Raw genomic sequence first — 27,246 nt, 5'->3', positions numbered from 1 at the left:
TCTCTCGTAGAAGCCTTCACTCAGCACGAGTAAGAACCTTCATTTGGGCAGAAGATTGTCCCCTGTCTTGACGGACAGCCAATGGGATCACTCTTTTGGGTCTACCACCCGAACCCGAAGCAGCACTGTAGTCTCGTGGTACACATTGAAGTCACGGTGTGAAAGGGTCTCGTTGCCCAGACAGTTTCCTGGTCTCGCCTGTGGCCCACTACTCCCTCGCACTTGTTGCAATGTGAAACCGTTGCTATTCTTTGGAAAAGGAACGAGGAACTGAGCAAGTAAAGTGCCTGCAGTGCTGCAGGTGTGAATATCTGAGTCCCTGCAAGCGTGATTAATAGCAATGAAATGTGGGCCTTCTCCCAACACGAAACAATCGCACCGGCTCTTATGAAAGTCAATCAATACAACGTGTCAGTGCCTGGAAAAAATGTTATGAAAAAAATGATTTGTAGGGCCAGGAGGCTGACGGGAACGCTGATTTATTGCAGATGTGCATTGCTGGGGCGACTCTCACCATTTTAGCGCCGTGCTAGTCTATGGCTATTGAAAATGTCATTTTGTTGAAAGAATCGCTTGCATGGGCGTGCCTGCATGTTCAAGTACACCGAGCACACTCAGGTGAGCACGCCATGCATGAGCAAATCATAAGCAAATAGAAAGCAGGAAGTAGCCTGCTAAGTAGCCTCGTGTATTTCACTATTCCATCCGACCTGTTTGGTTTGAAACGTTGATTTTGGATATGTCCTTAAAGGTCATTGCTACATGGACACAGACGCGATTGGATGACAATCTGATAAATTTGCTGCAATTCTAAACAGAGCTTTAGCAATAGCCCAACAATTCAGCAAAGTAACAGAATATCATGCAGAGTGTGTTTCCTGGTCTTTTGTCAACTTCATTACTCCAGCAACATAGTTAAATAACATAGTGGGGGTGTATAAAACTAAAACTAAATAACTGTGATTAAAAAAACAAACCAAGTTCCTTATTTAAGTACCGCCTTTGATGATTTAATCGTTTCTTTGAGGCCTCGCATTAAAAAGTAATGGCATTTTAAAACCGGTCGTGAGATTATAGCTTGTTATAAAGCGATTAGCGGAGCTGGCCCTTTAAGAAGCAGCGAGAGTGAGTGATAGGAGGCGGGGTTTCAGCTTTCACACCCCGGGTGGGAAACATGGGCGGGCCCTGACACCGCTGACTGACAGCAGCTCAAAAACGCTCCAACGCTGCGGTGCACGGAGAGCCCGAACCAACCAATAAGGGCAGAGCTCTGTGGACACGTCATTTGCCAATAGCCAATCGCATGGAGCCAAAGCAGGACCCTGGGATCGCTGTTGTGCTTCCAACGTGGGACTCCGCCGACCGAGCAGAAAAAAGGAAAAGTAAGTTAGAGGACAAAACTCACGGTGGCGGGACTCGGTCTTGTTACTGCTAACCGGAATGTTTTGGTTTTGGGACTACGGTCTTCCACCGAGACGCCGTTGGACCCGGACTGACCATCTATTGGCGTTTGGGTGCATTCCGAAGTTGGAGCAGGAGCTTTGGATTTAAGGAGTCGAGGCTGAGATTTGGACGTCAACTTATATGGGCTGACTTTTGCTGTGCGTGGACGTGAAAGCACACGGACACCAGTCACCGTGAAAGTTACCTTTGCCAGCGGTTATGGTCACCGTTCACTCTGTTGAACGTTTGCAAACATGTCACCATAAGTTGGTGGCCGCGCACAGAATGGTAGTTAACGCTGGTAGTTAAACTAGTTAGTGCTATAACTAACTACAAGTGCTAAACTCCGGTAAACCAAACCCGACTCTCGAAGCTGTGAACCACCTCTACGTTTGGAGCGCGCCTCGGACTGGTGACAAAGTTGGGAGTGCGTCCTAAGCGAACGCTGGTGTTGCCGCTCGGGTGTGGGATTTTAGAAACTAATGGACGTTTGTCATGTTTTAAAAAGTGTCTTTTCTCCGTGCGAGGCTGCACTAGCTCCCGGTTTGCGGGTTCGAGGACTGAACTCGCCCCCCGCTATTGAAACTGGATACAAAATGGCGGCCTCCCCGGGACGATTTGGATGTGCTTCTCGTGTTTTTTATTTATTTTTGGCACTCCAACTTTGTATCGCCGGTGGACGGAGTTCCGAGTTGCGGTGTGTCCAGAACTGTACCTGCGAGGGGGATTCGGTGGACTGCAGCAATCTACAGCTGACAGCTCCGCCCGTGGACCTGCCTGCCCGGACCGTCTCCTTGTAAGTCAACCTCTCCGTGCCTCGGCTATTTATTACTCAGCCCGTGCCGTCATTCCACTATGCCACCATGCCAACATGCCATCATTCCACTATGCCACCATGCCAACATGCCACCATGCCATCATTCCACTACGCCACCATGCCAGTATTAATGCACATGAAGTGAACCTTGCAATGGCCCTACTGGTCCAGGTCGTGGAGATCACCTGTCACTATTTGCAAACTACTTGCTGAGACCAGAGCCAGTCCACATCAGTCCATATTTGTCTTGGCATAAGCGTCAATAAAGAGCTCCTTGAATGTGTTTCTTATCTGGAGGTGATGTTCAGTTCCTTGTGTTTCTCCAGCGTTTGGAGGCCCCAGATCAGCCCATATTTAGTCCTGCGGGTGTACTGTTGTCCATTGCATCATCTCCAGATGCTGTTTTACATCGCTGAAAGTGAGCACGTCCAATAATGGCTGGAAGAACAATTTGAACCTTTTTGTTGCATTTGTGCGCAGCAACAGCAACCCAGAGAAGGTCCTGGGAATGACTGTCATTCCGATGGAAGTACCCGATGTAATTAAGCCTTTATTACAGCAGCTGTCGTTAGCATTACGAAGCACTTTGAGTCGCTTTGACTTGGTTGTGCTTGACGTCCTGCTCTAGGTACTAGGTACTCTAGGTACTAGGTGCTCTAGGTACTAGGTGCTCTAGGCACTAGGTGCTCTAGGCACTAGGTGCTCTAGGCACTAGGTGCTCTAGGCACTAGGTGTACTAGGTGCTCTAGGTACTAGGTACTAGGTACTAGGTGCTCTAGGTACTAGGTGCTCTAGGTACTAGGTGCTCTAGGTACTAGGTGTACTAGGTGCTCTAGGTACTAGGTGCTCTAGGCAGTGACAAATATAGACGTAGTCTATATTACATCTTCACGTAGAAGTGATCCTTTGGAAAAGTCCTCTTCAGCACGTGGACAGCAGTGCTGGCACCTTGGCCATGTTCAGGTCTTCATGGGATGTGGGGGCCGCTGTTGGCTACCTTATCCGTGACGGCTGCCTCCGGTTGAGTTGTTGGCTGCTAGCCTCTCGCTAGTTCAACTTTTCTTACCTGCGGCGAACCCTAACAGGCTCTGCAGCTTCAAGTGATTGTTTAGAAACGGCGCCTTACATGTTTACTTCATGGATCCCAGCCCTTTATAGGCTTTTTTCAAGTACCACAAATAGACAAGAAGGTCTTCATGAAGTACTTTAATGTGCAAAAACACTCATACAACCGGCATGTGAACAAATTATGATAATTACAGAATGGCTGGGGGGCGTTCCAAATCAGAAGTAAAAATATGATTTGTGTCTTTTTTTCCATTTTCACTACATGACTGATTTTGTTTGGAGATGTTGATGACCTGCGACGCCAAAGTGGAGTTTGCATACTTCCACAGCCCCCGAGCTTGGCAAACGGTGGCAAGTGACACCAAGGGGGGGGGGGGCCGGCTGAGCTCCGACAAACTAGTCAGTTCAGTTCACCCAAGGAGGCTCAAAGTGTGATCCAGTTTTGGAGTGCTAACAGATGAGAGAAGAATGTACGCTGGCTGTCGCCATGTTTTGGTTGAGCTAGTTTGTTGCAAAGATCCAAATAATCTCCATCAGCTACACACGCCGTCCCGTATTTCTAGCTACAGTATTTCTCTTTGCACGCCTCAAGTTGAAGCAGCGTGTCGGTCAAATGACGGAGCAGTTGTGAGTTCTCCTCATACCTGGAAGCGCCCTGCAGCAGCGGGGAATCAGGAACGGGCCAGTGGGAGTCGAGACCACTCGCCTGGTTCGCCTGCCTACGCAATCCAAAGTGCTGGACAACCAGAACATGATGAGGTTTTGTCTGGCGATAATCAACCAATCAATTAGTCACACAATGGGTGAAAAGGAGCCGGCCTCCGTAGTATATGGAGTACTACTACATGTACGTGTTTCCTTCATCTCTCGCCTCCAGGCGGCTAGCAACAGGCTTCGCTTCTTTGCCTTGGTATCTTTGCCTTGGTATCTTTGCCTTGGTATCTTTGCGATATCAAAAGGATGATTGAACGTAGTGTGTATATGCGTACGTTCTGTATGATATGAGAGGTAGCCCACCCCTGTCAATGTGCCCCTGTCCTGTGGTACAATAGTGCCTCTGACATCCAACGAGTGGACCACCACTCTGGGATGTTTGCCTGTTACTTCCTATTGATGCACTAATGCCATTGAAAGCAGGTTTCCTGTCGTGCAGTCACATATTCCTCTCAGGAGTGGCGCCTCATCTTATTTTCGGCCATAGTAATGTGGATAAAAAGCACTTTGGCCACGGCACCGCTGGCATAATGGGATTTTGCCAGTTAAACATTATGAAATTTGACTGTGATTTCGGTGATGGGCAGACTGGCTTTCCAATCTTATTTGGTACACAAAGCGCAGTCTTTTGGAGCATTTCTCCTTCTTGTCACCGTTCACATCTCAGACGCAGCTCCAAGAAAGTCTGGTCTCCAGCCAGCGGAAGCCAACCATTGAATGATCCTCTTTGTAGGCCGGCAATTCCCATGTGGTTTCCCAAGTTCCCCAATGTGCTTGGCATACTCTGCTGCTACTTAACCCCAAACCACAGCCCAAACCTCACGGAGCAGCCTCATTGGTCAACACCAGCCTCCACAGTTGGCTTTGGCGTCTGCACTCAGGAAATGAATTTGTGTTGGTGGTTTCCTGATAGTGGCTGGCGGCGGGGTTGCGGACCGGACAGCACAGGGAGGGGTTCCAGATTACCTGGCCTCTTGGGAATGCGGTATGAGGGATATCGGGAAGTGGCGGCGCTGGGGAGTTCTACACGTCCTGCATGTAAATGTTTTGGCAGCGTCATGCGCTCACGCCGGTCCCACGTGTTGCTGAAAGTCCCGTCACTAGTCAGAAACTCCAACCGCTGCCACACGTGTCCAATGCCACTGTCACATTGTCGGCTGGTAATTTGGTGTCAAGATGGGCAGACCTGGAATGTTGGTAGGAACATTCCAGCAGACACGCAGCAAAAGCAGCAGCTCTCAGCAGGACTTAGCCCTTGCGGTTTGGGGGCCATTTCACACTACGCAGCGTTGTAATCTGGTGGTGTTGGGAGTGATTATATAGCACGTTTGTTTATTGCCACAGTTTCCCTTGCTGTGTGGCTGGCGGGTTCCCTGGCACATATTTTAAAGGCGCAGCATGGGTGTCAGATGGGTTCCAGATCACGTTGTCCTTGGCACTTTTTCTTTTTATCTCCGAGATTCTTTGGTGGGAAGTCGCATTGGAAGTATAGTCCCGATTGCTGTCATCAACTAATGTAGCTCGTACGTTTAAACACATTTGGAGAAGGCTGGAGAACTGCTAGGATGGACCGCACGGGCACATGCGCTGGTTTTAATGGAACCAAACAGCTGCTGCCACAAGTCATTCTAAAGGAATCCGTCAGTGGGATAGACGGGCCTTTTGTGAAGACACTCAAGGGGAGAGGGCGCCTGTTTCCCTCTCCCCCGAAGTCTACAAAGTGGGTCGGATCAATGAATCGTCATTCGACATGTGGTAAGCGTTTGGAAATCAGAAGAAAATGTTGGCATAAAGAAGTGATGCAACTTCCACAAAGTGGGTAATAAATGATCAATAACTTACATATACTTCACCTTCAACCTGAGGGGGTCATGGTACGTAGCTGAGATGTTTGCACAGGTATCCTAAAGAGATCATTTCAAGGTAAACATGGTGCTGATGATGAGTGTACATCCTGTATATGAATACAAGATGGGTCAGTGTTGTTGCCATCTGGGGCGTCCAGGCTGGCGTCTTTAAGTCCGGCCGTAGGGTCACGCTGTGCCTCCGGCGATTGGAGTCCTTTCTGCCCAAATGTGTGTTTGGACAGCCTTGCCTGTGTGCAATGAACAGGGGTGCACGTGGCCCCAACATGTGGCCACCCATCCTTGGTGGGAAACCTTCAATAACTGACTTGGACTCAGAGTCCGGAGGAACGGCTACTTTGGGACTCGGGCTGGCTTAAACCATTATTTTTGTAATCCATTAATCTAGAAAATAGTTCTTTGATGCATGGATTCATCTAATGATTCATTTTTAAATCCGATTTGATTTCGATTCCATCGATTATCTCTCCATAATTTGACATTAAAGCTAATGTATCTCCATGAATAAAATATATTTTTATGGAGAGGTTCAAAAATGAATACAACAATAACGTGCACTGTGGAATCCTATAATAACACAATAATAAATTAAACTTTCTTTTAATAAATCTATACACAATATGAATAAAAAAACATATAATAAAAAAAAATAAAAACATAAATTTAATTAAAAAAAATAACAGCAGCTGTGTGTGTTCCTGCTAGAGGACTTTATCTTTCCCTCTTGCTTTCCACCACCACTCTCTCTCTCCGTGTGTGTGTGTGTGTGTGTGTGTGTGTGTGTGTGTGTGTGTGTGTGTGTGTGTGTGTGTGTGATGCTCCAAAGGGAAATACAATTCTTCAACAATTTGGTGAGATTCTGTAGCACTTCATAGTCAGACAGCAAGATGCTTCTGAAATAAAAGCTAAAGTCCAACATTAAGGTTCTCAACCTGAGATGGCAGGGTAAAGTTATTATACTATTATATTATTTATAAATAACTATTTATTCAGTCATCTTGACCTTTCCACTTTTGGTCAAAGCTCATCCGCCTGTCTCAGCTTTCTACATAATGTTTGTACTACATCATGTACTGTATGCTGTATATATCATGCACTGGAATACTGTCTATAGTTATTCCACAGGTGGACATCACAGAACTCATATTTAAGTCATTTATCAGAGAAATAACAAATCTTGTTGTCAGCTCATGCTTTTAACGTCACTTGACACTCATGGTGGGCAAAGTTGGCACTAGTTAGCCATGATAGGACCAGGAAGAGCAATGATGATGTACGCTACCTCTGGATGTGCAAGTCCCGCTTCTGTTGCCGTAGCCGCCCAGATGCACGCTGTGACATCACTCGACACCCCAGGGTTTCTTTTGGTCCCCGAGCGCCCACAGCCCAGCTATTTTTCCTGACTTTAATAAGTTCAATAACCAACTTGCTAAACCGGCTACTTCCACCATCACAAGGTTGGCTCAGGCCGTGATACCAGGTTGGATGTTAAGATGAAATTAAGTACTTTGGAAAGAACGGGCGGGCCGCAGTCAAACACGTGGCGGGCCAGATGTGGCCCCCGCGCCGTAGTTTGCCCACCTCTGCGGTCGGTGTTAACCGCTGCAGACCTGCAGAGAAAGCCATTGTGAGTTCATGCCACAGTTGGCTGAGAGAAGCCGCGGCACATAAACAAAAGGACCGGTTTAGTTTGTGTGCTGTGGCCTTTAGCACCAGTAAGGCAGGTTTTCCACTCAAACGGGACTTTTCCCAGCCATGCTGTTTATACGCGGTCAAAGTGCTCGTTTCCAAAGCTGCATCTTGGACAGGCTGGAACTGTCCTGAGATGGAGGTGTGTGTGTGCTCCCCGGGGTGGGGGGTGCATGTTATGCATTTCCATATTCCTGAGGCTCAGGCGGATCATGGCTGTGATTTTATTCATCTTCTCCCACTTACTGGAGCTTCTCCCTAACGAGGTAATTGGCTCCTGTTGCAGGGGACACCCATTTAGTGACAATGGGAGGTGTCCCATTAAACCACCATCACACACCTCCCTGTCAAGCCTGTGCCTGGGGGGCAGGCACGGGCTCTGCTATTATCTCGTCACTGTTTCAAACGAGGAGGATCACTCTGGAGGAAGCGGCCATTAGCAGGAATCAAGAAAGGGAAGTCTGGCAAGTGACACCAGGCTCCATTTGCATGAAACCGTATTTGTTACAGGTTTCTTTATTCACAGTCTAGTTTGTTGTAGCCAGGAGTTCGATTCCAGGCCTATCTCTTTCCTTTTTCATGTTAGAAATGGGAGACAATGCTGACAAGAAGTCATTTTCCAATCAGGATAAGGAATGTGGTGCATCAGGTGGGAGTGTCCCTGAACAAGAAGTCATCTCTCAGCAAGGCTGCTAAACATTCCTGGTTTGTCTCTCACGTCTGGACACAAGGATTGGGGGGGGGGGTGGAGCTGTGGGCCCCCTTTGTCTCACCCAGCAGCAAAGACCAACACTGCAGCCCTCCTACTGCCGTACTGCATACTGCATACTGCATACTGCATACTGCATACTGCATAGTGCAGGACCCACTTGTCTAACGTCATGATTATGACGTAAGAAGCTGACTGCTACATGCAGATGTGGGTGGGTGCCCCCCCCCCGACTCGTCATAGGTAACTCTATATTACTGGACAAATCAATCTCTAATAAGCCTTGTGAAAGTGGAGTGGGTGTTATTAAAACTAATGTTTGACTGAAGTGCAAATTGACTGGTGCAGATAAATGTCCTGTGGGTGAGCCGGGGGGGGGGGGGAGTCATCGTATCAATAGTATTGATCTTGACCTGCTTCACCTCAACAGGATGATGTAACGCTGTGTTTTGTGTATGGGTTTGCCCTCCTGGCATCCACCAGGCAAACTGGTGCTACTGGTTTATTTCCAATACTGCATGAACGCATATGACTGGTATTCCAACAAGGAATACACAGTATCGCTTTTCACTCTAAATGCTATCAGGGTCATCATTTCAAATGCATTGACATCACCTTCAATTTCCCCCCCCCCAGAAATCTTGGCCACAACAAGCTGTCTGCCATCGACGTGAACGCGTTCGCCAAGCTGCCCAATTTACGAGAGTTGTAAGTATTCATGCATCACATTTGGATGTGGAACAATCGGGTACATGAGGTACCCGATGTACATGAGGTACCCGATGTACATGAGGTACCCGATGTACATGAGGTACTGGTCACCGGTGGGACAAAATGAAAGGGATGATGCTGCGTTCTATCATTCAGCTTGGTACAGTATTGTTGCTGTGTGATATCGTATGTACTTATGTATGTATGTATGTATGTATATATATAAATATATGTTGACTAGTGAGCATGAAGGCCAAAGATGTAGGACACCAACAGAGCCATCATAAACAAAGCGTCTACAATAATCCCAGTTTGCTTGGCAAAGGTCGCAGGGTACTATATGTACTATATGTGGGGAGAAACCTAAACGTAGTAAATACGTAAATACTGTGAAATTTGCAGAGCCAAGGTTCAGACCTGCAGGATGTCAACTGGGCAAGTTTGCGGTCGCCACTTCCTGGCAGCTTCCTCATACGTTACTTCGACTAAGTCCAATTGAGAATAAGTGGCGGTTTTCTAAATTAAGCCGTCCTCCCACCACCTGACACTGTGGCCAACGCCGGACTTATAAATATTTGATACGGCGAGGAGAGGACTCGGCTCGGTTTCACTCGGCACCGCAACACGCGGGACGGAACGGAACAGGGCGATACCCGCTGGCCGCATCGCCGTCAGATCGGTCACACGCTCCTCCGTATCGTTGCCGTTATTTTGGCTTTTTAACGGCCCGGCTTGCTACCGACGTGACCTGTGGTGTTTGAAATGTTTTGATTGATTATTTGTAATTGAGTGAAAGCCGATTGCGCTTCTTGTGTTGAACTTGCAGGCGGCTGGACCACAATGAGCTGACCTCCATACCCGATTTGGGCCACGCCGCCTCGAAGATGGTGTCCCTCTACCTGTGAGTATCACCTGAAGACCTGCTCTTACTGGAGTCTGGGTGGCCGGCCTCCTGGACACGCAAATCCTCACCTGACTTTTAGAGCAGCATCAACATGTTGGAGTCTAAAGGCTATCAGTTTCCACTCCAATTCACAGTGAAGGGTCAAAGGTTAAAGGTCAAAGGTGTTGTGTCCAGCAGCCATACAGTACATGCTGTGTGAGCAGACCGCTCGCTTGGGGCGACTGTTGGCGTGAACTTCCGACTTGGTCGCTCCAAGTCGTGAAATTGTGCCTGTGGGGGCCGCCTCCATCGGCATCTCGCTGGAGATTTACTGCCGTATTTGGGAGGGGCAAGTATGCGCTCGTCCTTGTCAAAAATATAAGCCCGGCAGTCAATCAACAACCAGGAGTTACCAGCGTAAATTGATATCTTCAACGTGTTTAATACGCCGCTACATCCAACCTGTGATCTATGGACGTGTTCCTGGTACTTGCTGAAAGACCAGACGGAATGTCAAGAATATAAGACGTCCCTAACAAACGCTGCAAGTGGAAGGTTGTCTGAGGTACCAGCTAAAAGGTTTGCAACCGCTGACACCGACATGACTTCTTAGGCAGGGAGAATCGTGTTTTATTGCGCTTGACGAGGAGGCTATCTTCTCTCCTCTTCTGGTCTTTTCCCGTCCACCTCAAGTGAGCGTAGTGCGAAGTGCGGGGGTCACGCCTTCCCGTTTCCCCTCTGTGTCATCCGCTTCCTTCTCAGAACTGACGGTGACGCAGTCATGCTGTCCATAAGCTGCCGTGTCCTTCTGCTGCAGGACATTGGAGCTTTCATGACCCCCCCACCCCACCCCACCCCCACCCACATTTCTTTGTTCCTTTCTGCCGTGTCCATCAGAGACACCCAACAGTTCCTTCATCTTCCTCACTTTTCAGACAGAACAGAAAAGCTTTATTTGCTCCAAGCATTGAGTAACCCCCCCCCCGATCAGGGGGTCTTTTTTTGGCACGACCTGGAGCCTGTTGCCGGGGTAAGGCCCGTGTGTCAGATGGGAGTAGAGGCGAGGGGGGGGGCGGGGGGTGGAATATTTACAAAGCCAGCAGCTGCAGCTGTCCGTCACATGGCTTTACAGTAAACGGGGGGGCGGGACAAGGGTGACATCGCTCTATGTGGGGGACTCATGAAGGCCGGGGAGCCATTCCATCCCATTCCATTTCCCTCTGTCAGCATTCTCCGTAAGGAAGTCCAGACTTCCCGGTCTCCGGCCAGCGCTCCGCAGCAGGCGGGGGGCGATTCATACAATTCATACAAGCTCATGTCAAAAAATCACAGCAAGAAATGAAAAAGGCGTCAAACAGACTTTGGATGACTCCGCCTTCCCAATGTCGGCCATGTTGTCCCAAAGGGAGCAGCTCGGAATGAAACGGGCTGGGGGATGGTTCCAATTCTAATTCTCTCTTGGTTCCGTCGGGAAGGGACCTGCTAGCCGCCCTCCCAGACACTGGGAACCTGCTGGGCTATGCAAATGAGATGTCCAAGGGGCGTGGCCATGACATTTGCTACGAAGTCGAAGGGAAAGTCAATCAGGTCCAACATGGAAGGCTGCAACCGCACTGGAGTGCCTTTCCATCCCAGATGTCACCGGCCGTGTGATCGCGTTCCATAAACGCTACTATTGTATTTGCAGACTTCAAACACGCTGAGGCACAGCTGGGCTCGCCATCGTGGGAGGGGGGCCGGGCTGGGGGGGTGGAGTGCTGGAAGTAGAAGGAGCGAGAGAAGGAGAGAGAGAGGTCAATCTCCTCCACCAGTTTGAGACTGATCTGTTTTTCCCAGCAGAGGTCACCAGCTGCTGACCCGCCCTCGCGTCCCCCCCTCCGCCCCCCCTCCGTCCCCCCTCCCCCATTCATTCCCTTCATACTCGGCTCAAAGTAGCCACTGTGTGTTGCTGTCCCATGCGTGCATTTTGCTGTTTGCACGCTTCATCCTTAAGCATTTTAGCCTGTGTTTTTTCAGGTGGGACGCCCCCACACCCCCCCGCCCCCACCCCCACACTCACCAGTGAATGACTGTGGGTCCATTGTGTCCGTGTGTGTGTGACAACGGAAGGAGGGACTGACCTTGTTTTGAGTTTGACTGCTCAACACACCTTCTCTTTCCTCCGCTTCCTTTGGCTCTTTCCGAATATCGCCGCCACCGCCGTACCCAAATAATCATGGCCTGATTTAATGGTCCAGTTCCTGCATCTTGGCCCCCTGTTAGTTACCACATACGTAGTTTGCTCCACCTCCTTTATTCCGGATCGCTGCTTCTGAAAATGGGAGTACATGAAAGACTCCCGAGACCTACGAGAACTACCTTCTGGGACCTGTGGAGAAGCTCAGGCTACTGGGAATAGTTGATTAGCGGGTGAAATACTCTAGGCTGTGCGTACTGGTCTACGGGTCCACCCTAACGTGGACTTCATGAGGGGGAACAAAACCACAGTTGATGAGTGAAGTATCATACTGAGGTCTTTGTATGGTTGGTGTTCTCCAAAAATCCTTTTTGTGTCATTTTGCAGACATCATAACAAAATCAGTAGCATTGAGGGTCCACGGACCAGGGACCTTGTTTCTCTGGAGACCTTAGACCTGAGCAACAATGACATCACCGAACTACGAGGACACTCCTTCCCTGCCGACCTCCAGATTAGAGATTTGTAAGTATTGCTGGGAGGAGCAGATCCCGTCAGACTAGATCCCGCCATCCTGCCGCCCACACGCCTGATGTGCTGCTGTGTCCGTGCCCCCCCCCCCCCCCCCCCCCAGGTACCTCAGCAACAACAAGATCGCTACATTGGAGCAGGGAGCGCTGGACCATCTGGGCTCCACTCTCCAGGTCCTGAGATTGAGCCGAAACCGCATCAGTCAGATTCCCGTGAAGGCATTCCAACTCCCGAGGCTCACCCAGCTGTGAGTACCACTGGATCTCCATCAGTTGATCGACATGAGATCGGTTTCACGTCCCGCGGAAACGCTACATTTTACCGTCGTGTGAAGGTTTGGAGTTCGACTCGTGACAAGTTTCTAATGTTTGGATGCTGCCTTGTTGAAGCTCTGGTTTATGGATCTAACAAGGCAAGGTGACAAGGTCACCATGGAAACATGATGGGTGCAACAGGACTCTTTGGGCAGATGCACCAGGGATGGTTGTCAGTTCGATGCTGATAAGGTTTCAAATGTCGTGTAGTATTATTTTATTCTATTCATTCTTCTTCTATCACTGTCAGGTCGTATGAATCCCTCATTCACGATCATGGGTTACAGACGGAGGTTCTTAATCTACGTTCCCGATCAAAACATGAAATGAATGTAGAGCAAATATTGTGAATCCATAAAGTTATATATTTTGTGTGTGTTGTAGCGAGCTGAACAGGAATCGTATCCGCCAAGTGGAGGGTTTGACCTTCCAGGGCCTTTCCAGCTTGGAGGTGCTGAAGCTGCAAAGGAACAGCATCAGCAAGCTGACTGATGGTGCCTTCTGGGACCTCGCCAAGATGAAAGTCCTGTACGTATCTTTGAGAAGAAGTAGAAGAAAAGCAATGCTTTCAGACATCAAAAATGGAGCCATTGATGATTTCTCACCAAAGAATGATCCGATTCGTTTGAAGCAACCTGCAACTGCACACAGGAAAAATAACCTCTGGCTTACCTGGAGGTAAAGCCAGAGAATTGAAAGCTCTTCATCTTGATGATGAATTCACACTGCAATAGACGCCAAGCTAAAAAGCTAAACCGCCAGGCTCCAGCATCTTGTCCTTCTGTAAATCTGTCTATGTTGTCCGTCCATCCAACCCATCTGATGTGTTGCTTGATGCTACCCATGCAGACACCTGGACTACAACAGCCTGACGGAGGTGAACAGCGGATCCCTCTACGGCCTGACTTCTCTTCAGCAGCTTTTCCTCAGCAACAACTCCATAACCCGCATCAATCCTGACGGCTGGAAGTTCTGCCAGAGGCTAAGGGAACTGTGAGTACCTCAAAGTTGGCCTTTTGCCTGAAATGTACAACCCGGCTAACTTAGGGCCGTGTTCTAATCTCGTGACGTAAGCTCTAGTTCATGATTGGCTCCTGTCAAAGAAAGAGCTACCTGGTTCACTCAGAATAAAGCAAGAACTTCTTGGTTGCGGTGCCATTCAGTACTGTCTCATTTAAAGCCATAACGCTAGCCAGATCATCTCCTTCCACAAGGCTGGAATGACGTTGGCGTTTGCACTCGAGGATAATCCCGTTCATCCCATCGTCCATCCCACCTGAGCTCAGCAGCTCCCAATCTCTCCTATTATGATATCAGGATATAATAATATGTGTTTCTTTATGTTTTTACGATCCCGTGGGTGATCCTCCACTGGGCCTGTACTGGTAATCACACCAGGATCACATTCACCCTGGCTGAAGGACGAGGCATTATCGGAGATGCTTCCCTTGTCTGTTGACATGGTCGTCACTCGCTGCCGCTAAGTGCTCGGCTCAGCTGAGGCATTGCTAACCTAAAGTGTGTTTGTTGATGCGGAGCAGCAGGACGGCATCGTGGGTCGGACGGCTTTGATATCAGTTTACTGTCCGTATCGCCAGGCCACATCCTGCTCGCATGGCGACTCGCACCAATGACAAATTGCCCCCTGCACCGCAATATGGCTTTATTTGAGTTACTGTCATCCTGGACTTGGGGGGGAGGGGGGGGCGGCCATGACGTGACCTGGCTGTAATGAGGACACGTCAAGGTTTATTCACTTTATGGAGGCGTACCGCTCTAACTAGGAGATACCAAGTCGTCATATTATGGTCATATTGGTCATATTATGAAAAAAGTATTTTCTTTTATGTCAACATTGTTGTATGAAAATGACATTATTTGTCCTCATATTAGCAAGTTTTACTTTTTTATTCTTAGTCTTCTTTCTCTCAATATTATTATTATAATAGTATTATGACTTTATTCTTGTTAAATTTCTAATAAATTCTATCCTAAGAATGTGCCACGGGCCACAAATGGCCCCCGGGCCGCACCTCTGACACCCCCAACCAAGACTTTGCCAAAGGCTCAAGAAGGACTACTAGTGGATGTTAGGAATGTCAAATGTGTTCCTTTTCTTCTCCGTCGTTCATTTAATGTCACAAAGCGTCCAGGAGACCTTGAAGGGGCCATGAAGGCCACGTCTGATCATCTTTGGAGCTACTTTAGTTCTCTCATCTCCTTCCAGACCTCACACAGAACATTTGTGTTTTTCCACTTTCTGTCCTCTCTTCTGTCTCGCTCGTGCTTCTCCTCTCCAGGAATCTGTCGTACAACAACCTGACTCGTCTGGATGAAGGCAGTCTGGCCGTGCTGGGGGATCTCCACAGCCTCCGTCTGGGGCACAACTCCATAAGCCACATCGCTGAAGGAGCCTTCAGAGGCCTCAGGGCTGTACGCATCCTGTAAGTCTACACCCCTGGTTTGCTGCGAGCAAGGCCAGGTCCCTGGGGGCGGCCCCCACGATAGTAATGAGGTGGAGAGGTGCCACAATGAAACTGATGATGAGATGATACCGCATGTGATATTTCACTTTGCCGTCCTACCAGCTGATTTTAGAAGGTGGTTAAGTTGGCTCACATCGGTCCTGGAGCCTTTGTGTTCCGGCTTCACCTTTGTCACCGTTTCTGTGGCAACTTTTTGTGTCTTTGTTGCTTTGTTTCTTTTGTCCGGTTGTGTTTTGGTCTTAAGGGGCTCCTTGTTCCTCGCTCCCCTCCAGAACATTGGCATCCCTTTTGGAAAGCGGGTGACAGGTTAACACTTCTTGCTCCTGGCTCTGTCGGCCAAAAGGGCCAAACTAGTTAGGAAAAACCACTGTGGGGGGAGGGACACCACCGGGGGATCAGCGTCTGGTGTTTCTCTCACGGTGACTCCTTGTTTGTCTGCTGTGTGAGATGGCCGCCATTACACCGTCTCGTCTCTCACTGGACCTGCTGGTTGTCTTACCTTGGAGGTGAGACCAGTTTTAGAGTCAACATGGAGGCGGGACTGTGAGCTGGACTTTTCCCGCCCCGCCATGCTGCTGTCCAAGCAGTATTTTCCATGTCAGACCAGACGCTGGCGTGAAGGTCATCTCGCAGGATGCCGTGTCAGGGGGTGGAGTCCCGCTTGGAGCTAGGCTAGGTCCGTGTGAATGGCGTGCCGTGGCCACTCCCACAGGTCTGATGCGCCAATGTTGGAGATGTACGCGTTAAAGAGGCCGCTCCTGTGAGGCAGACCTAATCTAATCAGCGCAGGGGAGGGTGGCCTAGCCTGGGCCCTGAAAGTTAGCCGGGGGAGCTTTAATTGGGGCTGCGCTGCCGGGCGAGCTGGCATTGCACCGGAACCCGCAGAGGGGTGTGAAAGCCCCAAACAGGCCGGTCTGCCCCGTCGGTGGGCCACGGGGGTTGTTGGCCCATCGTACGGCCCTCACCCTTCACCCCGACCTCCCCGCTTCCTCCTACCCACGGTCCCTTGCTCCTCAGCCCCCCCCCCCCCCGGCCTTGCTTTAACAAGCCAACAGCCATTCACAGCCAGCCAGCCAGAAAGAGTAGGAAATTGGCAGCCCCGGTTTGATGGCCAGTGGGGGTTGAAAAGAGTGAGAAAGAAGCGGCGGGGGGGGCGGGGGGGCGGGGCATGGGAATGACGTTACTATGGAGAAGCTTTAGAATATCATGGTTTCCTCTGCCACCTTCCAAGATAGTTCTTTCTTCCCCGGCTTTGTGAGAGGAACCACTGAAGGCAAGTGTTTAGAAAGTCCTGAAAGAAGCCATTGCTAAGCTTGCCCCCCCCCCCCTCGCCCCCCCCAAGACTGTTGGCTGGGCTACACCTGCCACTGTCAGACAAACAGACCAACACTAAACACTTGCTGCCAATACCCACTCGCTCAACCGTTCTACACGCATTTGCCTGCGCACGTACACACACACACATGCACGTACACACACACACATGCACGTACACACACACACATGCACGTACACACGCACATGCACGTACACACACACCAACATGCATGCTCCTCTGCCTCTCCAAGGAAAGAATGCATGTGGGGGGCGAGTAGGGCTGCAGAGAGGCTCTTTGGGCCAGGTGTGTGTGTGTGGGGGGGGGCAAAGGGAAAGTGGGTGAGGGGGCAACCCGTGGGCTCCAGACCGGCTCTGCCAAGGCTGTGAGAGGCTTCAGTTCTGGCAGACTGAACTGGTTCTCCACCTCCCTCCTTCCACTCTTTCATCCTAACCGCTCCTCCCTCCTTCCCCGCAGGGAGCTGGACCACAACCACATCTCAGGCACGATAGAGGACACCAACGGGGCCTTCTCCGGACTGGACAGCCTCAGCAAGCTGTGAGTCCCGCCTCCTTTGTAGCTCCTCCCCTCGTTCCAAGGCTTGGTTGGACATTTGGGCGGGGTCAGGCCGTACTTTACCTGTTGGCCTCATCCAGTCAGCCAATAGCAGACGTCTCTTTACCGGCCAGCATGGAGGAGTGCGGCCTGCAGAAGGCGATGCACGTGCACGCGGGCGTGCACACGGGCGTGCACCAACGGCGGGCAGTGCCAAGACAAATGACAAATCCTTGCTGGTGTATTGGGAGAAGATGTCGGGATGGGAAGTGTTATGAAACGTAGAGTTGTTTACGTATTTCAGCCGCCACAAAAGCAAAAACATTAGCTTCAAAATTAGCCTTGAATTTTCTCCCTTTTTGTAGCAAACGGATGTTTTCCAGAAACGTGGCGACGTTCTACTGCTGATTAGTACCAACAGTAGAAAGATAAAAGACGGGAGTCTAATCTTTCTTTTGGCTCACAGTGAATGAGCTCCGAGCGTTTTCAAGGCGGCCTGCTTATTTCCACTTGGCCAACGTATAGGTCCGTGGATGTGGGGGTCTGGCATTGAGCATCGGTAAAGCCATCTACCTGCGGGATGAAAGGGCGGTGTCCAGCCAAGACGCTTCCCAGTGTGAGCGCCGCGGTGGGAGAATGGACGGGAGAAGAGGGAAGGGAAAGGGCTTTTCTTCTCCCTGGCGGGGGTTGGCTCCCCGACAGGCTTAGCTCCATTTCTTCCCCGGGCCCGTGCTCCCCTCGCCCCCGCTCTCGAGCTGGCTGTTGTTGGGAGCTGAGAGAGGGTGAAATTGGGGGCCGCATTCAGTCGTCAAAATCAAACGCCTCACACGCCCCCCACCCTGACCCCGTCCTCTTTTGTCAAGTGTTGGCTCGGCGGCCCGCTGCATCTTAAGCCTGCTCGGGGGGGGGGGCTGTGCAGAAAAGAAAAGGGGGTGGCAGCACATCAAAGTGTACATACAATACAGCTTATTGTCTTATTATTATTATTATTATTATTATTATTATTATTATTATTATTATTATTATTATTATTATCATCATCAATAGAACTCATTCCTTCAAAATAATAGTTGGCATTTTTGTCCTAATGGATTTGTTGGGAACTCTTCCTGGTTGAAGGCTGGGTTAGGGTCAGGGTTGGGGGGGGGGGGGGGGGGGGGGGGGGGGGCAGAGACTAGACACCCCCCTCACATGCTTGCATGAATACCCCCAAAGTCTGCAGGGTCCTTGCTAATAAAATTCTAATAAAGATAAAAGTAGTCTTTGAAGAGCGGCACAGAGCCCCACTCGCTTAAGCACACACACACACACACACACACACACACACGTGCACACACACGTGCACACGCACACGTGCACACACACACACACACCTCTTTCACCTTCCTCTTGGCTAATCTCCACACAGTTCAAATTTCCAATTCTTCAATCCCTTCCCTTATCAGATTGAGCCTTGCTAATTGTGCTGCACTCTGTCTGCCCCCCCCCCCCCCCCCCCCCCGTCCCCACCCCCTCTCTCCCCACCCCCCCACCCCCTCCGCCTATTGACACCCTTTATGTTTGGAAACGTCAGAACTCTGTTTGGAAACAAGATCAAGTCGGTGGCAAAGAAAGCCTTCGCCGGCCTAGAGACCCTGGAACGCCTGTGAGTATTCCACTCGGGGGGGGCTCTATTAGTCCCCACCTGCCTGTTGCTCATTAGCCTAGCATTCTTTTATTCCCTTCCTTCTAAAGCGTGCAGGTTCATCTCAATCCCGACCAGGAAGCTCTTAGGTTCTTTTGTTGGCTGGAACTTTGAATCGGAATGTCCCATCCACATTGTTTGGCTTCCTATCCCGTTTTTTCATCGTCTCGCCGATCTGATCCAAATGAACTTTTTTATAATAAGCTTTGGTTCCAAATGTGAATTTGTGGAATTGTGGAATATAGTTATGAAAATAATACAACCAAAGTATGCAGGATTTCCTGTTTATTACGCAGCCTTGCTCCAATATTGTTTGTCCGTCAGTCGGGTCCCTAATCCCATGAAAGGTCCAATAAAAGTCCATCCAATTAGAGACCACATTGGAAGCTAAAAAAAAGACATTGGGGCTAGCTGGATATTTTGGGATGAAAATACACGAACACGGTATATTAATAACACAAGACGTACGCTAACCAGAAAAAGCGAGACAAAATGGAGCCGTGAATCTTCCAAAAACACCAAGGTTGGACCCTACTGGAAAAACCTTTGTAAGATTCTAAGTCATTGAGATGCACCTGTATGGAAGGACCTGGTAATGTATGGTAGTGGTAATGGTTATGGTAATGGTTATGGTAATGGTAATGGTCATGGTAATGGTTATGGTTATGGTTATGGTTATGGTAGTGGTAATGGTTATGGTTATGGTTATGGTCATGGTAATGGTTATGGTTATGGTTATGGTTATGGTAGTGGTAATGGTTATGGTAATGGTTATACTAATGACAACAAACAGCATGAGTGAAGATTGGGCTGTGATCCAACAGGAACCTCGGGGAGAACGCTATTCGCTCAATCCAGCCCGATGCCTTCAGCGAGATGAAGAACCTGAGAACCCTGTGAGTGTTTTTGACAGGCTGCCATGATTGAGGTGCCCAAACCCGCCGAATGCGAGGCCCTGAATCGGCATCTATTCTCCCACACGCTGGCGTCCCAAACACTCACCCAGCCATCTTTGGTCCGTAGTCTCATCCAGAGCGACAGCTTCCTGTGCGACTGCCAGCTCCAATGGCTGCCCGGGTGGCTGCGGAGCCGGGGTCTACAAGCCGCTGTCAACGCCACATGCGCCCACCCTGGAAGCCTGAAGGGCACCAGCGTTTTCCAGGCTCCGCCCAGCAGTTTTGTGTGTGGTGAGTATTGTCTTTGGATCGGGCCAAGGTCGGGGTCCATTGGAGCGTTAGGAAGGACGCCGTCGGTAGACTTGCATCAAACAAGTCCGATTCCCCAAATCAATGGGTCCTGACTGAGATCCCCGTTTCCATGCACGACTTCTACGTCAGCCCGTGGCCACACCCCCTGTGCCTCTGAAACTAGCATTATTAGCTGGGGGGGGGGGCGTGTGCACACAATCCCAAACAGGAAGCCGCTTTCCCCGTCATCATAAGGTGTTGACATGCGTTTTGAAAAGAGTCCAACTCTTTGTAGATATATTTCTATATATTTCTATTCCATGGCGCACGCTGGTTTACTAATATTCACATCCACTTAGCTCTGGTCTTTCACGTCTCATTTGTTGGTGAAGATCCACGTCAGATGTTAACCCGATTATTTCTTCTCCCCACCCCCACCCCCACCCCTCTAGATGACCTTCCCAAGCCTCAGATCACGGTTCAGCCAGAAACCACCGTCACGGTTCTCGGAAGCAACGTACGTCTTACCTGCACGGCCGCGAGCAGCAGCTCCTCCCCCATGACCTTCGCCTGGCGCAAGGACCAGGAGCTGCTCCGCCACGCCGAGACGGAGAACTACGCTCACGTCCGCACGCAGCGCCACGACGCGGCGTCCGACGGGCCAGGAAGCGTGATGGAGTACACCACCATCCTGCACCTGCGGCACGTCACCTTCGCTCACGAGGGGCGTTACCAGTGCATCATCACCAACCACTTTGGCTCCACCTACTCCGGCAAGGCCCGCCTCATCGTTAACGGTAAAGCGCCAGTCTTTACGTTGACATCATTCATGGGGAGGGACAGTGGAACCATGCGTTGACGCCCCCTGGTCCGGCTGACCCTGGTGGGCCTAACCGAACCCGGTTGAGGCGCCTTTGCTGGCGTGCGCCGTTGATGGACGTTGTGTGGTCTGCTTTGTGTCCAGTGCTGCCATCTTTCATCAAGACCCCCAGGGACGGCACCATCAGGACCGGCCACACCGCCAGGCTGGAGTGCGCCGCCGAGGGCCACCCGGCGCCGCAGATCGCCTGGCAGAAGGACGGAGGCACCGATTTTCCCGCCGCTCGTGAACGGAGGATGCACGTCATGCCCGACGATGACGTGTTCTTCATCATGGACGTCAAGCCGGAAGACATGGGCGTGTACAGCTGCACCGCCAAAAACACGGCAGGGACCGTGTCGGCCAACGCCACCCTCACCGTGCTGGGTAAATATCCGCACGTCCGCCCGACCCAGCGTCCGTCGTTTTCCCACATCTCTCGTCAGTAGCGGCGCCCGCGTGTGGGAAACGCTGGAATGGTCGGCTTCATGTTTTTCTTTTCCTCAGCAGCTGTGGCCTTGCTGGGGTCAGGGGTCAAAGGCCGCCGTTGGGGGTCAAAGGGGATTGGTGGGGGAGCAAGAGCGGCTCACAGAGGGATGTTTGTCAGGCATTCCCAAAACAACCCCCGCCCCCCCCTCGCCGCTCTGTGGGAGCAGTCATGGCTGCTTCACTGCAGGCCCCAGTGCTCCCAGCGCGCCCAGCGCTCCCAGCGCTCCCAGTGCTCCCAGTTTATTGGCGGCTTCACCTTGTTGATTCCGAGAAATGGAGCCGCTCTCCCCACCGACATCAACCTGGGAAGAATGGAGAGGAGAAGCAGGGAATTGTTGGCCTACGGGAGCGTGTCTGGGATTGGGATGGCTGGAATGTACTTGAGGCCGTTGGAACTAATCCACTCGGAAAAGTCAAACGTAGAAGAAAGCTGCCGTGCTGACGGACTCCCGAATCGGAATCTGGGATGTTTGGCTTTGAAGGGAAGAGCGAGCGGCGTGGAGGGGGGTTAAGCGGCCTTCAAGGGGGCCCCTGTCTGGAAAAACTGTGTCTGAGAGAAAAATGGGAGCGCTGGAAAGGGGGGGGGCGTGGGGGGGGTTGTAAGGACCGTGGAGAGAGTGAGAGAGGATTGATAGAAAAGAGACAGACGACTGAAGTGGGTTAAGTGAGATCTCTTAATCTGTGAGGGGGAGTGCTCACACACTCATAATGGGGGGGTGGGGATGGGGGGGGGCACCGGCATCATTGTTCCCAGGAGGAGCAATGCTCGTGAGATGTTTGGCGATGCTAGCAGACGGCCGCATGCGTCGCTCCGGCGTCCAGGCGGGACGGGTGGGTGCAGGATTTGGGAATAACGTGTCCCCCCCCCCACAGAAACGCCACACCTGGCCCAGGAGCTGGAGGACCGCAGCGTGGCTGTGGGCGACACGGTGGCCCTGCAGTGCAAGGCGCTGGGCAGCCCGCCGCCCCGCATCACCTGGCTGCACGACGACCAGCCGCTGCGGCCCTCGGACCGCCACCACTTCACGCCCGGCAACCGGCTGCTGGTCATCGGCGCGGCGGCGCTGGAGGACGCCGGCCGCTACACCTGCCTCATGTCCAACACGCTGGGCACGGAGCGCGCTCACAGCCAGCTGCTGGTCACGCAGCGCCGCGGCCCCTGCGCCCCGCCCGCCGGCCTGAGCACGGTCACCGTCGGCATCATTGTCATCGCCGTGGTGACCAGCATCGTGGTGACCTCGCTGGTGTGGGTGTGCATCATCTACCAGACCAGGAAGAAGAGCGAGGACTGCAGCGTCACCAACACGGGTGAGAGCGTCTGCGAGAACAACGGAATATCATCTTAGTAGCAGAACGTTTTTCATATGATGAAAAACAAACAACGGTTTTTAGACTGTTGGGTTGAGGAAAAACTGATCCCAGAATAAAGTGAAAATGTGGGAATAAAGTGGGAATTATCATAAATTAGTACAAAATTGATGAAGAAAGTTGAAATATTTGGGAAAGGAGGAGGACAAGGCTGAAGTTGATCCTCCTCCAGGAGATCCCAAACCACCCATCAGGATCAGCATTGGCCCAGTTGGCCCTGAACAGGCTATGGAATTCTGGGCATCGTGTAAAAGTACGTTCATGTAGAACCCTCCTGGTGCTTCTGACTCCTACAGATGAGACCGTTGTTCCTCCCGACGTGCCCAGCTACCTGTCCTCTCAGGGAACGTTGTCCGAGCGCCAGGACGTGTGCATCCGAGTGGAGGCCGCCGGTGGCCCTCAGCCTAACGGACATGTTGGAGAACCATCAGGTACCTCCTTCTCCTGAACTCACATTCCGTTTGGACGTTTGGACGGGCACGGTCCGTTGATCTGATCCAAGAGTCTGCTGGTCAAACCATCGCGTTCGCGTCCCGTTTTCATTAGGAGGGGGGCTCAGCAACGTGGCCCCCGATCACTGGGGGCATCAATCATTTATGCTAATTAGTTTGCTCTCATTTCTCATCTTCTATTATTTGACATCTCATCTTTTCCAACGAAGAGCAATAAATGTTCCAACTGATCAATGAAGAGACCGCCCCTCCCTGGTGGACCCCCGCAGCCATTTCAGCCATCCTCTTGTCACCCCCAGGTTTCGAGGGTCCAGTCGTGTGCACAGATTGCATGGAGACCAGCAGCCAGTACTCCAAAGACCTGGACTACCAGAAGCAGGACTTTGCTCCGGCGGGGGTTACGGAGTACCACCAGCACCCTTCCCCCCCTCCTTACTCTCACTGTTACCCGGGCGACCACACGGCACCGCTGTGCAACGGCGTTCCAAAGGACACTCAAGGATTTTCCGACAATCCCAACGGTAGAAAAGGTGAGACGACACACTTGGCTGGAATGTGGGAACGTCTGAGATGGTCCTTGTTGATTGATGGGCTCCTGACAGTGTAGCGGTCTGGGGGGTGGGGGGGGGGCTGTCCAACTCCAGCCGTGATCAGAGATGGTGTAAATGACGGGATCATACCCGTGGATGCCAGACTTTCCAGGTATGCCGGCGTAGCTAACCAGCTTCTTCTTCTCTACTTCCGCAGCGAGCGCCAGAGGAGGAACGTCGTCGGCTCGCACGTCGCAGGAAGATTCTTACCACCCTCCAGTGAAGCTGAGCGGCCGCGGACACGGGAACGTTGACTGTGAGCCTGAGCTCAAGCAGACGCTGCTGTCCAACGGACACGCCCTCAGGGCGTCGCCCAATGAGAGCGCCCCCCTAAGGAGAGCCAGCGACTAGCGGCGTAGCGCAGCTTGAGCCGCGTTGACTTTTTATTGTCTTTCTTTGCACTGGGACATAAACTGCTACCTCATAGCGAGGCAAAACCGCCCCCCCCCATCTTGGGGCGGGGGGTGGGTGATCCGGAGTTTTGAAGGCGGAGCTTGTGTGGGTGGCGTCCCATCTGAGCGTTACGTGCTGTACATAGTTTTAAACAACCTTCCGTTGGGAGGTGACCACTAAGAATTAGCTCCGAAAAATGTGACTTGAAGCGTGTAAATGTCGGCCAGCGTGCAGGACAACTGTACATAAGAGTATTCTTATATATATATTATATCACTTTTACACAAACACTATTTGGATTTACGTGCATGACAAAGAAAGGAGTGAATATTTTTCTTCAAAAAAAAAACAAAAACAAAGAAACCCCCCCCCCCCCCCCCCCCCCAGCCCTTTTCAGCTTTTACCAAGTCCGCTGCGGTGCCTTATTGCATGTCAAAGGAAACACTGGTTTTTACTGAGATTGCAAACTCAACACTTGATTGCACTTGTCTTCCCTTCGGTCATCCTGCCAGTCACACGGCATCACGCCACCAGATGGTTATTTATGGATGTGGAATGAAGGACCAGCTTGGGAGCCGCCATCGTCACATGATGCAGTCACATGATGCAGTCACATGATGCAGTCACATGATGCAGTACCTTGTTTCTCTCTGTCGTCAGCTTCTTTTTTAACGCTTCGCGTTCTCCACTTTCAACGGTTGAAAGTGAAGCGGCGAGCCTTTTGTTGTGGCCAGCATCCTGAGCCGGTCACTTCAGCTCCTCAAACGTTTTATCTGAACTGTGACCCCATCCGGGTGTACTGATACAGATGCTGAGGGATGCGCACACTGGATGGCAGCGATCACGTGACCAGGCTAAAGGGACAAATGACTCGGTTGAAAGTAATTTATGAATAAAACACCTTGGATGTGAAAAAGAATGGATTACGTGTCTATCATGGCATTGAAGTGTGTAATAAAATCACATTTGGCTTTATTAAAAGTCCTACTTCTTGTTTTCGCCGCAACCAACAGCCGGATGTAACCCTGTGCCTAACGCTCAGAGTTCCGCAGTGCGCTTGAACGCCTCATCATATGCACAGCAGGTAGTACAGGACACAGGAAAGACCGCAAACAAGACGTTGTTAGTTCTGTGCGTTCCGTGAACAAATACAGTGAGATGATTACTGAATGTTGGTGTTTATTTCACGTATTTAAGTATTTCAAAATAAATACTCCATACTGTTCTCCATGTCAGGATGGAAAACTAATCCATGCATTGCAATCTTTATGTATTATTATCTTCACTGGTTTTCTATGCCGCTTATCCTGTGCAGGGGGATGCTGGAGCCTACCCCATCTGACTTTGGGTGACAAGGCGAGGTCCACCCTGGACCGGTCGCCAGCCAATCGTAGGGCACATGCAGAGAAAACCCACATCCGTGGTTTTTGATGAACCGGTCCGAGCAGATGACAACCATGCTAGATGTTCACGGAGGTGGGAGGGAGAAGGAACACAGCGGATGTCTCCTGCTGACTGAGGATATGCAGGAAGAGGAATAACAACGTCAACGCGAATGTTCAAACTTCATCCGCCGGGTGCAGAGGCGGCAGTGGCGGTCCGGACAGGACGTTCTTCCACACGTTCATGGAGGCCCCCGGGACAGTCTCAGCTATCAGTTCAGCTTTGGCTACGGCAGAAGAGTGCGCCGCACTTTCTCGTAGGCGCCCAGGAAAATGAAGCCGCCCACACTGATGGAGGTCATCCTGGGTATGCTGCCTGCAAACAGCCTGCAGACCAAGAAGGGAAGCCGATATGTTAGAGTTGAACTTCCACATTGGAGTTCCGATACGTAAAATTCTCCAATAAAGACCGCCGTTATGGAATCACATGACATAGCCCTGCCAGAAACCAGCCCCAAATCGAACTGGAAATCTGTGAAGACTTTTTGAATGAAACTTTTTACCCCAGACCATCACACTACCACCACCATATTTTACTGTTGCTTTGAAAACACTCGCTCGGACTTTCCTTGTTCAGGGTCTGACGTTTGCCCGGCGAAGTGAAGTCCGATCGGAGCGCAACGTACGGTGCACTGCAGTGTCATGTCGTGTTTGTAGAAGGCATTCGGAATGTGGAGCCGGTGCTCACACACCTGAAGCCCATCTGGAGATATTCCCTTTCCCAATCCGCCTGCAGAGCTGAGCTCCGCTCGGCGGATCGTCTGTCACGCCGCTACCTGAGAATGTGGGCTAGCGCTGCAGCTGGCCAGCGTGAGAGAACCACCGGGAAGGTGTTGTTGCAACGCTGGAAGGATGCAATGTGACCTCCCCGGCACCTCCCCGGCACCTCCTGGCTTCACGCAGCTGTTTTGGGGATTAGGCTTTTCCACCTCTGGGCCCGTCTGTCTGTCCCTCACTGATGGTCAGATGACATGCACACATGTCCATCCAGCCCCCCCCCCCGGGTCCAGGGTCAGCCCCCACAGCTGGCTCACGCTTGTGGGGGTTTCTCCTTCCCTCGCCTTTCCTGCTGCGTCAGCCCACGTTTCAACACGTTCTTCATACGGCCTCTCCTCTTTGCTGGTCTTTGCTTTCACTCTGACAATGGCTGACAAACGCTCTACTAGTAGTAGTACTAGTACTAGTACTAGTAGTAGTAGTAGTAGTAAGTCTTATCATAACAGAATGTTTTTTTTGCCAAGCACCAAGATTCCAACAGTCCTTGAACGTGCTACCAAAGACGCTGTTAAACCCACTAAATGGATCAGGGGGAGGTGTTACGTCAGCAGAACAGCACACCTGATTTACCCGATTGGTCTGGTCTGGTCTGGTCTGGTCTGATTGCTGTTCCCCAGGATCCTTGGGGGCCCTGGAGGCTCCACCACAAGAGAACCCTGCCAATCGGCACGTTTTGTAGACCCGCTGCTAAGTGGTCCGCTAAGCAACGTGGTAGAACATCAGCAGGTC

The 27,246-nt window shown here is 51.0% G+C and overlaps 2 protein-coding genes across 5 annotated transcripts in view; one reads left to right on the top strand and one right to left on the bottom strand.

Annotated features, from left to right (window-relative positions):
* Window positions 1-1,261: 1,261 nt before the first annotated feature.
* On the top strand, window positions 1,262-25,279 carry lrig1 (leucine-rich repeats and immunoglobulin-like domains 1). Of its 3 annotated transcripts, XM_058081082.1 has the most exons (18): window positions 1,264-2,239; window positions 8,942-9,013; window positions 9,843-9,917; window positions 12,463-12,600; window positions 12,710-12,853; window positions 13,305-13,448; window positions 13,770-13,913; window positions 15,221-15,364; window positions 17,199-17,279; window positions 18,850-18,921; window positions 19,785-19,856; window positions 19,984-20,147; window positions 20,600-20,944; window positions 21,112-21,393; window positions 22,369-22,803; window positions 23,160-23,294; window positions 23,615-23,845; window positions 24,063-25,279. In XM_058081082.1, exons 1-18 carry the CDS (start codon window positions 1,926-1,928, stop codon window positions 24,254-24,256), a joined length of 3,186 nt encoding a protein of 1,061 aa, XP_057937065.1. In that variant the 5' UTR covers window positions 1,264-1,925; the 3' UTR covers window positions 24,257-25,279. The 3 variants fall into 3 exon arrangements, with proteins under 3 accessions (XP_057937066.1, XP_057937065.1, XP_057937067.1); XM_058081083.1 differs by lacking the exon at window positions 8,942-9,013 and having other exon boundaries at window positions 1,262-2,239; XM_058081084.1 differs by lacking the exons at window positions 22,369-22,803; window positions 23,160-23,294 and having other exon boundaries at window positions 1,266-2,239.
* The window catches only part of slc25a26 (solute carrier family 25 member 26), a 29,416-nt gene continuing 27,446 nt past the window's right edge, over window positions 25,277-27,246 (bottom strand). For both annotated transcript variants that reach the window (XM_058081088.1, XM_058081089.1), the window contains one exon: window positions 25,277-26,067. In XM_058081088.1, coding sequence (XP_057937071.1) covers window positions 25,968-26,067 — 100 coding nt within the window. In that variant the 3' untranslated portion in view covers window positions 25,277-25,967. The remainder of the gene's footprint in view (window positions 26,068-27,246) is intronic.

This window comes from Doryrhamphus excisus, chromosome 1 (genome assembly GCF_030265055.1).
Source record: "Doryrhamphus excisus isolate RoL2022-K1 chromosome 1, RoL_Dexc_1.0, whole genome shotgun sequence".
Lineage (NCBI taxonomy): Eukaryota > Metazoa > Chordata > Actinopteri > Syngnathiformes > Syngnathidae > Doryrhamphus > Doryrhamphus excisus.
This window is presented reverse-complemented; position numbering and strand designations above follow the sequence as displayed.

Coding starts and splice junctions, on each gene's coding strand:
- lrig1 (XM_058081082.1), top strand. CDS start 1,926: ATGGACGTTTGTCATGTTTTAAAAAGTGTCTTTTCTCCGTGCGAGGCT. Junction 2,240..8,941: donor CCTGCCCGGACCGTCTCCTT/GTAAGTCAACCT, acceptor CCCCCCCCCCAG/AAATCTTGGCCACAACAAGC. Junction 20,945..21,111: donor GGCCCGCCTCATCGTTAACG/GTAAAGCGCCAG, acceptor CTTTGTGTCCAG/TGCTGCCATCTTTCATCAAG.